General features: G+C 38.0%; 1 protein-coding gene across 4 annotated transcripts in view; it reads left to right on the top strand.

Annotated features, from left to right (window-relative positions):
• The window catches only part of WDR72 (WD repeat domain 72), a 292937-nt gene that overhangs the window by 38150 nt on the left and 239347 nt on the right, over positions 1-15440 (top strand). For all 4 annotated transcript variants that reach the window (XM_027840835.1, XM_027840836.1, XM_027840834.1 and 1 more), the window contains exons 4-6: positions 10950-11028; positions 12209-12383; positions 13211-13287. In XM_027840835.1, the coding sequence (XP_027696636.1) occupies positions 10950-11028; positions 12209-12383; positions 13211-13287 (331 nt within the window). The remainder of the gene's footprint in view (positions 1-10949; positions 11029-12208; positions 12384-13210; positions 13288-15440) is intronic.

The raw sequence follows: 15440 nt of genomic DNA, 5'->3' as shown, positions 1-15440 counted from the left end.
CCAAAAGGCAAATGATCAACATAATAAAGAGTCTTGAGACCATGCCCTGCAAGGATCAGTTGAAAGAAGTGTGGAGATTTTTAGTCAGGAGAAAATAATTTTTGTTTGTTTGTTTTTGGGGTAGTTGAATACAATAGTTCTTTTGAAGTATATGAAGAGCTGACAGGCAGAATTGTGACTAGATTTACTTGGATCCAGAAGGCAACAGTTAGTGGAAGTTTTGGAAAGGAAGTTTAAGTCAATGTAAAGAAAAAGAATTCCTGAGAATGAGGTTTATCCCCCAGTAGAATGGACTGCTGAAGCAGATAGTGAATTTCACCTTGTTCAAAGCCTTCACATACAGATTAGTTTAATCTTTTTTTGTGAACATTTGTAGACAGATACCTAGGTATGTGTTGGGCTAGATACCCTCTGAGGTACCTCATAACTCAGACCACGTGATGAAAGATGGTTCTTTTCCCTTCCGGATTAGGAGTAGCACTAACTCCTGGGTGGCTAGAAGTGTAATTGCAATCCGTAGACAGTGGCAGCTTCTTTGACCAACCTAGGTTTGACAGGTGTAAATGCAAAGGCTTAGCATGCAGTGGATTGGCAAAATACTCAACGGTGGGGTTGTCAGCATCCATTCCATCACTTTTCAGACAGTTTTTGTACTCCATTAAATAAATTATTTAAAAAAATTGGCTTACCTTGCCCAATCACCAAACACATAGTATTAATATCTTTTAGGCATTTTTAAAAGTTTTATTTTTGTGTATTTTAATTTCAAAGTTAATATAGTCATTTTTTCTCTTTTTTCTCCTTTTTCTCCATTTTGCCTATCTCCCTTCCCCGCCTCCATCTTTTGGGAAATACAGAAACCTTATATCACCAAAGAACACTAAAAACAAATTACCACATTGGTCATACCTGAAAATGTGTTTCTTATTCTTCATATTAGGCCACCTTCTCTCTGTCATGACATGAGCAGTGTCTTTGTGTCTTTCTTTCTCAGTTCTCTGGAAACATGGTTGATCATTTAGTTGATCAGAGTTCTTAAAACTGTTCTTTAAAAATTGATTACTTTACATTATTGAGCTTACAAATTGTTCTTCTGTTTTTCTTTACTTCTTTACCCTGTATCAATTCACACAAGTCTTCCTATGATTCTTTGAAACCATCTTTGTCCTCATTTCTTATAGCATAATAATATTTCATTACTCTCTATTTTAAAAGCTTTAAATGTTACATTAATTTACTGAACAAATTTTTTTGGTGGTGACTTAGGAAATCCTTCCCAGGAAGCCTCCTTTATAAAAAAAGGAAGTAAATGATGACTCACTTTTACAGGTAGGTTCACTCTTGAAGGCAGAAGAATTCCATTTGTGAATTTATTTTCCTAGAACAAAACAGGCTCCCCACAGTCCTACATCTATTTAGTAACAGGAAGGACATTAAGTGTTATTTACAAAAGCCTATACTCTTGAAACATGTAATTTGATACCATATTTCTTAGTACCTGGAACACATGTAGAAAGGCAGGGCAGGCAAATCTCTGGCCTAGGGTGTTGCCGTCATGTTTTTCCTCCACCAGCATGAAGGTGATCTTTGAGATATATGAGAGCAAGACACCCATCATGAAACCTTGAAAGGCCACACTATAAAGGCAGAGTATTGTTACAAATGAGATTCTTACTCCTAAAGCAGGAGCAAATTCCAGCCTTTTTTGTTTTTTTTTCCCCCAAATCCTAGTAAAGTCCTATGGATGTTTTGTTGATAATGGCAAAGGTGGACACCTCCTCCACGGTTTAGTTTCCCTATGTGCAAAACAGGGATAATGGTACCACACATAGCAATTATCCTAGAGTGGTAAGGATTAAATGAGGTCATAGACTGCTAGCTCAAAAGGCCTCAGTAGCTACCTATAGTCCAAAAAGAGAAAAATTTTTGCAAAAGAGAAAATTGGGTCCCACGGAGATAAAGGAACTTGCCCAGGGTGATACAGGTAATTAGTAGTAAAGCTGGGATTTGAACTAAAGTTCTCTGATTCTGAATCCGGCACACTTTCCATATATGTTGGAGGAACATTTTTTAAAAATTGAAAACATGTTCTGTGTAGAACCTTGAAAGGACAATGCTGTGTAGTTCATGGAGCTTCTGTTTACTTTTCTTCATTTGTTGTTTTTTAGTCCTTTTTTAGTTGTGTCTGATTCTTCATAACCCCATTTGGGATTTTCTTGGCAAAGATATTGGAGTGGTTTGCCATTTCCTTCTCAAGCTCATTTTACAGATGAGGAAATGGAGGTAAACAGGGATAAGTGACTTGACCAGGGTCACATAGCTAGTGAGTGTCTGTGTCTGGATTTGAACTCATGAAGATGAGTCTTCCTGATTGCAAGGCCAGCACTCTATCCACTTTACTATGTGTCTGCCGTAATGAATTTGCTTCATTACAGGTTTTCATTTCTTAGTGATGACTCTAGATTTCCCCCATTAGATATTCACTGAGGGTTTTTGAACTCTGATCACAGGGAGGAAGAAAAGCAATTTTTCTCTCTCCCACCAATTACACTATATCTCTATTTTCTTGCCTCTTTTCCTTTCTTTGCTGGAATGCAAAATGTAAGGTTGGTTGTGTGGTGGTGTTTTTCACTTGGGAAACACTGGATTTTATTTCTTAGAGATATAAGAGGACTTAAAACTATGTCAGGTCAATCTTTGGGAAAGGTATTTGCCTGGAGAAAAGAAAAGATTTCAATGCAATATTAAGAGTATACATCTGAGGGGGTAGGAGCCAAGATGGCGGAGTTAAAGCAGTGACTTGCTTGAGCTCTCCCCCACACCCCTCCAAATACCTATAAAAAATGGCTCTAAACAAATTCTAAAGCAGCAGAACCCACAGAAAGACAGAGTGAAACAAATTTCCAGCCAAAGACAGCCTGGATGGTTGATTGGAAAGGTATATCTCACTGGGTGGGACAGTAGCGCAGTTTGGTGTGCGTGTGAAGGCCACTGCAAGCCTGGAGCAGGCATTAGAGGACTGAATCGTGGGCAGCTGTGGTGGTTTCCAGACTTCTCAACCCATGAAGGTCAAAGACAACTTAGAAGGTCAGTGGGAAGAGTCTGTTTCTGTGGTGGTGAGAGAGAAGCACAGTGGGGTTCCAGTCCCATTCCCTGAGCTCAGCCCTGGGACGGCGGTTGCCTGCTGAGCTTCTGGCCCACAAACCGAGGGGGAATTGAGTGGCTGATCAGAAGGGGAGTGCAGGGATCTCTCTGCTGGTGCAAGATTCTCTTGCTTTGCCTGTTCTTGGATCTGGGTCACAGTTCTGGTTGGTGGTCCTGGGGTGAGGAGGAATGCTGGCATGGTGGAGCTTGTAGTGGCTGTGGAGAGGAAATCCTCCTTACAGTTGCAAGACAGAAAAGAGTGCTTGTGGTCACTTATAGACCATAGCACAGGCCAGGAAAGGAGTAAACACCTCGCCCTTGATCATAGCACCTTGAAAGAACTGAAAATTCTCCTAGGTCCCTAGGAGTATCTCTGAAAACAGCTGCACAAAACCCCTGAAGCCTGGGACAGTACATTCTCTTCACTGGAAACAGACCCCTACCTTAACAAAGAGTTTATAACTCAAGTAATTGCCTGGGATCATGAGCAAGCAGCACAAAAAGAGTCAGACTGTATTATCTTACTTTGGTGACAAAGAAGATCAAAACATACAACCAGAAAAAGACAATGAAGTCAAAGCTCCTACATCCAAAGCCTCCAAGAAAAATATGAATTGATCCCAGGCCATGGAAGAACTCAAAAAGGATTTTGAGAAGCAAGTAAGAGAAGTGGAGGAGAAACTGAGAGTGATGCTAAAGGAAATCCAAAAAAATACTGAAGAAATAACACCTTAAAAAATAGCCTAACCCAAATGGGCAAAAGAGGTCCAAAAAGCCAATGAGGAAAAGAATGCCCTAAAAAGCAAAATTGGCCAAATGGAAAAGGAAGTCCAAAAGCTTACTGAAGAAAATGCTTCCTTAAAAATTAGAATGGAGCAATTGGAAGCTAGTGATAATTTGAGAAATCAAGGCACTGTAACAGTAATTCAAAAGAATGAAAAAATAGAAGAGAATGTAAAATATCTCATTGGAAAAACAACTGACCTGGAAAATAGATCCAGGAGAGAGAACTTAAAAATTATTGGACTATCTGAAAGCCATGATCAAAAGAAAGAGCCTAGACATCATCTTTCAAGAAATTATCAAGGAAAACTGCCCTGATATTTTAGAACCAGAGGGCAAAATAGAAATTGAAAGAATCCACCAATCACCTCCTGAAAGATAACCCCAAAGGAAAACTTCTAGGAATATTGTAGCCAAATTCCAGAGTTCCCAGGTCAAGGAGAAAATATTACAAGCAGCCAGAAAGAAACAATTCAAGTATTGTGGAAACACAATCAGGATAACACAGGATTTAGCAGCTTCTACATTAAGGCACTGCAGGGCTTGGAATATAATATTCTGGAGGGCAAAGGAGATAGGATTGCAACCAAGAATCACCCAGCAAAACTGAGTATAATCCTTGAGGGGAAAAAATGGATATTCAGTGAAATAGAGGACTTTCAAGCATTCTTGATGAAAAGACCAGAGCTGAATAGAAAATTTGACTTCCAAATACAAGACTCAAGTGGAACACAAAGAGGTAAACAGGAAAGAGAAATCATAAGAGATTTATTAAGGTTAAACTGTTTACATTCCTGCATGGAAAGATGATATTTGTAACTCATGAGTCCTTTGTCAGTATTAGGGTAGTGGGAGGGAAAAAATTATATGTATGTATGTATAGATAGATAGATAGAGGGCACAGGGTGAGTTGAATATGAAGGGGTGATATCTGGAAAATAAAATTAAGGGGTGAGAGAATACTGGGAGAAGGAGAAAGGGAGAAGTAGAATAGGGTAAATTGTCTCACATGAAACAGATAAGAAAAGGTTTTTACAGTGGAAGGGAAATGGCGGAAGGTGAGAGGGAACGAGTGACCTACTCTCACAGGATTTAGCTTAAGGAGGGAATACCATACCCAATGGGGTATGGAAACCTATTTTGCCCTACAGGAAAATAAGGGAGGAAGGGGACAAGAGAGCAGGGGGTTGATAGAGGAAAGGGCAGATTGGGGGAGGGGATAATCAAAAGCAAACACTTCCGAGGAGGGACAAGGTCAAAAGAGAGAATAGAAAAAGTGGAGGGTAGAATAGGATGAAGGGAAATATACTTAGTTTTTCACAACATGACTACTATGGAAGTGTTTTGCATGACTACACATCTATAACCTGTATCAAGATGCTTGCCTTTTCAATGAGGGTGGGTGGGGAGGGAGGAAGGGAGAAAATTTGTAACCCAAAGTTTCAAAAACGCATGTTAAAAAATTAAAAAAAATTAAAAAAGAGTATATTTCTTGTTAAGAGGTGAACAGTTTCTCCAGTTCCCCGTAACATGTCAAGCTATGTGTGTTAAAGAAATTATTTGTTTTCTGCTATTGTTTTTTCACTTCCCCTCTACATATCTTTGGGAGACAGAGAGTCATTGGTTTGTGAAATCTTTGTGGATTTCATTCTAAATTTAGAGTAGCAAATATGCATCACTATTTCAAAAGAACCTGTAGTGTCAGCAGTTATCTCAGTCCTTCACTGGAGATCACAAATGCTCCCTACCTCAGGTGGTTCATGGACTGCTGTCCCCATAATAATTCACCACCTGATTGCCCCTCTTTTTGGGTAAAGAACATCTCCATTTCTTTGGGTAAAGAGCATCTCCAGATGGCATCTCTCTAATTCCAACTGTGCCTTGGACTACAGATATATTATTGTTCTCAAGTACTGAACTTAGATCCTTTGTAACTTAATCATACCTCTCACGTAGTATAGCTAGGGAATCTGGGTTCACCATCAAATTGGAATAGGCCCTCAGTAAAGCTCAACAGATATGGTGATAATATTTTGTTTGTTTTGTTTTGATGGGGGAGAAATGATAGACAATTGGACACTTTTGATGAAAAGCACACTAATAGACTACAAGACCATTTAGGTTGTTTTGTTTTGTTTTGTTTTACTTTAGCAACTTTTGACACATTGGAATTTATTGTAACCATTTATAGGTCCAAATATCTTTCGAGTTTGGCTTGGTTCAGTTCAATAGCTGGTTATGGGAAGCATGATATGAATGGAAAAAGCACTAACTCTGGAGTCATAGGACCTGGGTTCAAATTTTAATTCTGAAGCTTGGTACCTGTATGGCTGTGAGCAAGTCACTTAACTTCTTTGAATCTAAAATAGATTGTACTAGAAGGCCTCCAAGGGCTCTTCTAGCTTCATAGCAATGATTCCATATTATCTAAATTTACATTTAGAATTTTTAATCCTAGGAAAGAACAGGAAAAAAACATAAACCATTACTATTATGTAGTATTTCTTACATATTTAGTATTTTTCTTGGATTCTAATATTATCTTCCAAATCTTATAAAGGTTTCATATTTTTCTTGATTGGGAATTTTACCTTTATACAGATTTTTTTGTTTTGTTTTTCTTAATTTATTTATTTTTGGTTTTCAATATTCACTTCCACAAGATTTTGAGTTCCAAATTTTCTCCCCATCTTGCCCTTCCCGTTACCCCAAGATGGAATGCATTCTGAATACCCCTTCCCCTAGTCTGCCCTCCCTTCTATCTCTGCCCCCCTTCTCTTATCCCCTTCCCCTTCAATTTTCCTGTAGGGCAGGATAGATTTCTAAACCCCATTTCCTGTATATCTTATTTCCCAGTTGCATATGAAAACAATTTTTTTTAACATTTGTTTTTAAAACTTTGGGTTCCAAATCTCTCCCCACCCACCCTCATTGAGAAGACAAGCAACTTGATATAGGTTACACATGTGTAGTCATGTAAAACATTTCCATAGTAGTCATGTTGTGAAAAGCTAAGTATATTTCCCTTAATCCTGTCCCACCCCCCCCATTTATTCTATTCTCTCTTTTGACCCTGTCCCTCCTTAGAAGTGTTTGCTTCTGATTACCCCCTCCCCTAATCTGCCCTCCCCTCTATCATCCCTCTGCTCTCTTGTCTCCTTCCCCTCCTATTTTCCTGTAGGGTAAGATAGATTTCCATGCCCAATTGAGTGTGTATGTTATTCCCCCCTTTAGCCAAATCCTATAAGAATAAGATTCACTTATTTCCTCTCAACCTTCCCTGTTTCCCCTCACTGCAAAAGCCTTTTCTTGTCTGTTTTATGAGAGATAATTTACCCCATTCTACCTCTTCCTTTCTTCTTCTCCCAATATAATCCTCTCACCCCTTAATTTTATTCTCCAGATATCACCCCTTCATCTTCAACTAACTCTGTGCCTTCTATCTATCTATCTATCTATCTATCTATCTATCTATCTATCTATCTACATATAATTTTTTCCCTCCAATTACCCTAATACTGACAAAGGTCTCATGAGTGACAAATATCATCTTTTGTTGCAGGAATGCAAACAGTTCAACCTCTTATGATTTCTCCTTCCTGTTTACCTCTTCATGTTTCACTTGAGTCTTGCATTTGAAAGTCAAATTTTCTATTCAGCTCTGGTCTTTTCATCAAGAATGCTTGAAAGTCCTCTATTTCACTGAATATCCATTTTTTCCCCTCAAGGATTATACTCAGTTTTGCTGGGTGATTCTTGGTTGCAATCCTATCTCCTTTGCCCTCCAGAATATTATATTCCAAGCCCTGCAGTGCCTTAATGTAGAAGCTGCTAAATCCTGTGTTATCCTGATTGTGTTTCCACAATACTTGAATTGTTTCTTTCTGGCTGCTTGTAATATTTTCTCCTTGACCTGGGAACTCTGGAATTTGGCTATAATATTCCTAGGAGTTTTCCTTTGGGGATCTCTTTCAGGAGGTGATTGGTGGATTCTTTCAATTTCTATTTTGCCCTCTGGTTCTAAAATATCAGGGCAGTTTTCCTTGATAATTTCTTGAAAGATGATGTGTAGGCTCTTTTTTTGATCATGACTTTCAGATAGTCCAATAATTTTTAAGTTCTCTCTCCTGGATCTATTTTCCAGGTCAGTTGTTTTTCCAATGAGATATTTCACATTCTCTTCTATTTTTTCATTCTTTTGGTTTTGTTTTACAGTGTCTTGATTTCTCATAAAGTCACTAGCTTCCAATTGCTCCATTCTAATTTTTAAGGAAGTATTTTCTTCAGTAAACTTTTGGACTTCCTTTTCCATTTGGCCAATTTTTCTTTTTAAGGCATTTTTCTCCTCATTAGCTTTTTGGACCTCTTTTGCCATTTGAGTTAGGCTATTTTTTAAGGTGTTATTTCCCTCAGTATCTTTTTGGGTCTCCTTTAGCAAGCTGTTGACTTGTTTTTCATAATTTCCTTGCATCACTTTCATTTCTTTTCCCAGTTTTTCCTCTACTTTTCTTACTTGCTTCTCAAAATCCTTTTTGAGCTCTTCCATGGCCTGGGGACCAATTCATATTTTTCTTGGAGGCTTTGGATGTAGGAGCTTTGACTTTGTTGTCTTCTTCTGGTTGTATATTCTGATCTTCTTTGTCACCAATGAAAGATTCTATGCTCTGACTTTTTTTGTGAGGTTTGCTCATGATCCCAGGCAATTACTTGAGTTATAAACTCTTTGTGGTAGGAGTCTGCTTCCAGTATGGAGAATGTACTGTCCCAAGCTTCAGGGGTTTTGTAGCTGTGTTCAGAGATACTCCTAGGGACCTGTAAGTTTTCAGTTCTTCTAAGGTGCTATGATCAAGGGCAAGGTGTTTACTCCTTTCCTGGCCTGTGCTCTGGTCTATGAGTGACCACAAGCACTCTTTTCTGCCTTGGAACTGTAAGGAGGATTTCCTCTCCACAACCACTACAAGCTCCACCATGCCAGCATTCCTCCTCTCCCCAGGATTGCCACCCAGAACTCTGACCCAGATCCAAGCACAGGCAAAGCAAGAGAATCTTGCCTCAGCACCAGCAAAGAGATCCCTGCAATCCCCCTCTAATTAGCCACTCGATTCCCCTTCATTCTGTGGGCCAGAAGCTCCAGAAGCAGTCACTGCCCCAGGGCTGAGCTCAGGGACTGGGGCTGGGACTGCACTTCTCTCTTATGTCAGTCACAGACTTTTCCTACTGACCTTCTAAGTTGTCTTTGGAGTTTGTGGGTTGAGAAGTCTGGAAACCACCACAGCTGCCCGTGATTCAGTCCTCTGAGGCCTGCTTCAGGTTAGCTGAGGCCTGTTTTGCCTGCACACCCACGCCGAACTGCGTTCCTCTCCCTGTCCAGCTCGATAAACTTTCCAATCAACCATCCAGATTGTCTTGGGCTGGAAATTTGTTTCACTCTGTCTTTTTGTGGGTTCTGCTGCTTTAGAATTTGTTTAGAACCATTTTTTACAGGCATTTGGAAGGGTTTGGGGGAGAGCTCAAGCAAGTCACTGCTTTTACTCTGCCCTCTTGGCTCTGCCCCTCTCCCATCATTATACAGATTGAAGAGCTTAACCTTTGATCAGAAAGCATTGACTGTGAAATCAGAGGACCTGAGTTCAGATTCTGCCTATCATGCTTACAACCTGAGGGACCTAGGGACAAATCAGTTAACCTCCCTAAGCCTCAATTTCTTCATCTGTAAAATCAGAGAACTTATTAGATGGCCTCTGAGGCCCCTTCCAGCTCTCGATATATGAACTTTTAATAGTAACTATTAAAAATACTTTTTTTTCCCTATATGAAAAAGAAGAAAACAAATTTGAGAAATGGCATACTGTATTGGAAAGAATACTAGATTTAGAATAAGAAGGCCTACATTCAGACCCCACTTCTGATATTTATGATCTATATGATTATGGGCAAGTTACTTGTTCTCTTTGGGCCTCAGTTTCCTCATTTGTAAAATGAGGCAGTTGGGTTAGGGTTGGATCAAGGTTTCTTAATTTGTTTTTCTTCTAACCCTTTTAGAATTTTGGTAAAGCCTATGGAAGTCTGGTATAGCCTCAGAAAGCACAAAACTTCAAAGGGAATCAACCATATTGAAATAAAGAAATATTTTTTTTCCTATCCAAGATCATAGACCTCCTGTAATCTCTCCATAGATTTTTGATGAACTCGATGGTCTTTTCTAACTATAGAATTGTGCGCTCTTCTGAACTTGTGGGCAATATTAATTTATGGATATAATTTCACTAACATCAGTTGTGTAACTGTGTAAACTAGATAAATTTCATTCAAATATATATTGCAGAGGTAATTTCATTAACATTGGTTATATGTACAACTATATAAACTACTTGAAAAACTTTGTTTAAATATATACATATATATGGGTAACTTCATTAGCATCTGCTATAGATATAACTATGTAATTTTGATGAAAATAATCTTGCTTAAATATTAATCTGCATGGATTTTTTTAGAATGGGTTGACATTTTTGCTTGAGTTTGTAGAGAGGATGAGTTTAGGCCAAAACTGGCCCCTAGGTGGCACTGTTTATTCTTAACAGAGCGATCTCTTAGATCAACACAGAGAGCCCAGTAGAGCGGCACAAGATGCATTTATGCTTTTGAGAAGGTACAGGTTAAGCTCGGTGAAATGAGCCATTTTCAGGAGGATGCTGTTGCAAGGAATGATCATTCTGGTGTCACTCTGAAGGAGCCATAATGGCCATCCCCGCACAATTTGTCGTGGACCTGGTTTGGCCTTAAAGTAAGGTTGCTGCCTGGCAGCAGGGTGTAATTACCAAAACAAAAAGAAACAGATACCGTGTGTCATCCCCTGCTAATGACCACAACGTTTTCTTGCCCAGTAATCTGTAACAAAAAGCCACATAAACGATCAGGCTGCACTTAAGTGCAGCACTAAAGAAAAACTTGGTAGCACAAAATTATTCCAGCCAATTGAGTGGAAATGATAGAGAATAATACAAAGTTATCTCTGGCAGGGAGATGTGTGTTTGGAATGTCACCAATGGCCAGTGCATTGAGTCTGCAACTCTCCCTTATAGACACACAGCCATCTGTGTAAGTACATCTTACATCTGCTTCTTATGGGATATTTCAGGCTTTTACAACTTGGAATCACTGGGGTGCAGACATTTTAAGGGATTGTACTTAAGGGATTTCCCCTCACCCTTTCACAAATATAATTTGCCTTAAGGATAAAAAGGGGGAAGCTTTTAATATGTTAAGGTTGTATTTGCAATAATTTAGTATTTCAATTTCCCTTTTAAAAAAATGTTGTTCAAGCAATTAATTTTGTTTCCGCTTTAGTTTCTTAAAAATAATACATCTCACAAATATATGAATTCTTTTTTTTCTCTCCCCAAGTATATTTTTTATTCTGCATCTCATATCCATCACCTCTCAGTCAGAAGGCAGATTGCACAGATCTTTAATAGTTCCCTGGTTTAGTGATTAAACATTACTAAATACACATATTCTTTATAAACCTATATCCATATTTTTTCATATAGAAAATTTTGTGATCTGTCTTTTTTAAGATTATATTTACTTTTCCTTTGGCCTTTACAAAAGGTAAAAACCTTGTTTTATAACTTGTATGGTGCTGACATTATTTCTGATATCTTTCATGAAGATTTCTACCATATCTCCCATTTGTATTCTTTAATCTGGCCTTCTCTGGTCATAAATGTGCATAGATAGAAGATATCTTACCAAGGCTAGAATGTACTATCACTAGAATTAATTATCATGAATACAAATTAATAGAAATAGAATTGTCATTAATAGAAATAACTCAAAAATGCAATTACTGCAAAAATTACTCTGATTTAAAAGTAAATGCTTAGTACAGAAAAGAAGAGGGTTGGAAGTTGTCTTCATTACAAAAATGTTACAAGGAACAGACTTGAATTAATCAAAATGTTTTATTTCCCACAATTAAGAATATTTTTTCATAAAGTGCAACTTTTAATATCATGAAAAATATGTTTGTGGTTGAGGTGAAAACTTGACAACTTAGAACTACCAAGCTGTAAAATTTTAGAAATGGAATGCACTGCCTTCCTCATTTTATAGGTAAGGAAGCTGAGGTGCCCAGATGAATTCACCATTGGTCCTGTCTCCTACCCCAAATATATATACAATCACACACACACAGACACACAGACACACAGACACACACACACTTTGTGCCTCAATTGCACTGACTTTAAAAAAACATTGGATTCTATTTGGACAGTACTATCACTGCGCCTTCCGAATGACAGGAGATGGCTGGCTTTTGTGTTGTGGAGAGTATCAAGATATCCTCATTATTGATGCCAAGACCTTGGCAGTTCTTCACACTTTTACATCCTCTCAATCTCCTGATTGGATCAACTGCATGTGCATTGTTCACTCCATGAGGATTCAAGGTATATGTTTGCTATAGTGCATGAAGTAACCCAGGGCAGTGTAGACACATTATCACTGAAATGTCTTAATTGGTTGCATAGGAAAATATGCATACTGATGAATACTAGGTGAAGGGTATTTGATAAATTCAGATCATGTCCTAATCAAGAATGTTTGCTTGTGTTACCTGGTCAAGGCAGTAGCTACTTATGTGAGATTGACTCCTTTATAATGGGAAGAACAGAGTGATTGTGAAAGGGCTAAGGAAAGATGGGGACAGCTAAATGAATGGCCCAAGACATTGGAAAGAGATTGCATTGTGGATACAGTCAGAAAAGACTGGTTCTTGTGAACCAGTTCTGCTTGAGATGTCTCAGTAATGGCTAAGTATTTGTTAAAAATGACCAGTTTTATTCTATACTTTCCTTTTTCCTGAGGCTATGGTGATGAAAGGACAGTTTAAGAGTTAAATTTGATATGTATTACATGATGTAAAAATATAAGGTTCATCTTCTAAAATAACAGTGCCTATATAGGGGAAGAGAGTCTGCTGATGACAGAACAATAGATCTGAAATTTATTTTTCATGCAAACATTCAGAAGGTTTATTATTTCCTTTTAAATAAGAAGTAAGGGGTGTATAAGTATATACATACGTGTGTGGGTGTATGTGTGTATGTGTATATATGTATATGTGTATGGATATATATGTGTGTGTGCGTGTGTGTATGTATATGTATAAACTGGTACAACTTTCCAAAATACGTAACCTATAGTTAAGATATCCTTTTTGTGACTGAAATGCTCAGTGGTCAACTCATGTCTTTTTTTTTTTTTTTTTTAACAGAGGATTCTCTCCTGGTGGTTTCTGTAACAGGAGATCTCAAAGTATGGAATCTGTCCTCCTCCATAAATAGCATCCAGGTCAGTTTTGTAGAATAATGTTTCTCGTCTAAGAATTAGACATTAGGAGTGTGGAAAGGCTAAGAATTTGTGGAGCTTTTTAGTGTTGATCCTTTTCTTGGTAGTTGCATGTTAAATGGTGTGCGTAACAAGGGACCTGAGGTGGGGGGAGGGGAAGGTCCCAGAAAGTACTCTTGAGGAGTCATCGCCCTATGTTTTGGCATAATTGTTTACATATTTAGTAGTGGTGATGTGTTTGGTGTAGGATAGAGAAGGTGTTGACAGTAACTTTGGATCTCCCCTCTTCTTTTATTGATTACTTCTTGGTTTTTCATTTTAACTTGATAGTCATTTCCTGATGAACCCTTCACTACCCATTGAACTTTCCCTTATAACAAGGAAAACAGTTAAGCAAAACCAACCCACAAAGCAACAAAATTGACATTGTATGTTATTGCCTGTAACTGTAGGTCTACAAATCCTCTACCTCATTACTGAGGGCAGTTCTCACATTCTTTTGAAGAAACTTTTTACTATTATTGAAGAATGTTTCTCTGGACATGGCAAGAGATAAAATGATGATATGTTCAAGACACAAATTTATTTTTAAAGCTCTTCATTGAAACTGTAAGCAATGATGTCAGAGATATTCTAACATCTCCTCAGGAACATTAGCAATTACAGACTGCTTATATGCTAAAAGATAACTTGCTATATTAGTTAAAGGACTTGTTCTAAAAGAGCAGCTAGTTGGTACAGTGCATAGACTGCCGGGCCTGGAGTTGGGAAGACTCTTCTTCTTGAGTTCAAATCTGGACTCAGACACCTACTAGCTGTGTGACCCTGGGCAAGTCACTTAACCCTGTTTGCCTAAGTTTCCTTGTCTGCAAAATGAACTGGAGGAGGAAAGAGCAAACTACTCCAATAACTTTGCCAAGAAAACCCCAAACGGGGTCACAAAGAATTGGTGACTAAACAACAACAATTTGTTCTAAAAGAGTTCAGTTTTATCCTTAGTATTCCCAATGTACTGTTCAATCTGGTTTTGTTGTCCTTCTTGCCATTCCTCATAAAAGATACACCGTCTCCTCACTATGTGCATTTTCACAAGCCTGTAATTCCTCTCTCTCCTCATGTATGTCTCCTGTCTTCCTTCAAGTCCCAGATAAAATCCATCCTTCTATAAGAAATCTTTCCCAATAATTCTCCTTAATACTAGTGCCTTCTTTCTGTTGATTATTATTCCTGTCTATATTTTGCTTGTAAATAGTTGTTTTCAGGTTGTCTTCTCCATTAGACTGTGAATTCTTTGAGAGAAAGAATTGTATTTTTGTTTGTTTACCCTTCTTTGTATCCCCTGTACTGAGCATGGTGCCTAGCATGAAAGAGGTGCTTAATAAATGTTTGGTGACTGACTCATCCTAGGGAGGGCCATTGATCTGGCCTGGATCTTCCTGGTAGTGGGAGGTACCAGAAATACTGAGCACTATATACATACATACATACATACATACATATATATATATATATACACACACATACACACATACGCACACTAGACACATATATGTATGTATGCATATATGTATATATACATATATTTATCATAACCATCAGTCAATAGAAATTTATTAACTTCTTTGTGCCAGGCACTGTGTTGGGTACTAGTGATACAAGGTCAAAGAATGAAACAGTCCCTGTTCATAAAGAGCTTGTATTCTAATAAGAGAGACAACAAGTACATATGAAACAAGTACAGCATAAATAAAAAGTGAATAAACACTGATATATGCAAAGTAGTTAAATATAAGTTAGTTTGGGAGGAAAGGCACTAGAAATTTGGGAAATCAGGAAAAGTTTCATGTAGAAGATAGTGCTCGAGCTGTGTCTTAAAGGAAGATAGGAAGGCTTCAATGAGGAAAGGTTAAGGAAAGTACCCACCAGGAATGTGGGATGGCCAGTGCAAAGACACAGAGATGAGACATGGGATTCTGTGTGTGATGAAGAGAAAGACTGAATGACAGTGCAAAGTGAGAGTGATGCCTACTGAAGCTGTAAAATAAGTTTCAAGCAAATTGTGAACAGTTTTAAAGGATTTTTATATTCAAACAAATATTTATTGAATGACTATGTAAGGCGCTCTGGAACATGTAGCTACAACAGTCTCAATTTCT

The sequence above is a fragment of the Vombatus ursinus genome, unplaced genomic scaffold, assembly GCF_900497805.2.
Source record: "Vombatus ursinus unplaced genomic scaffold, bare-nosed wombat genome assembly UNPS02014848.1, whole genome shotgun sequence".
NCBI lineage: Eukaryota > Metazoa > Chordata > Mammalia > Diprotodontia > Vombatidae > Vombatus > Vombatus ursinus.
Note: the sequence above shows the minus strand (reverse complement) of the source record. Positions and strands in the feature narration are given on the sequence as shown.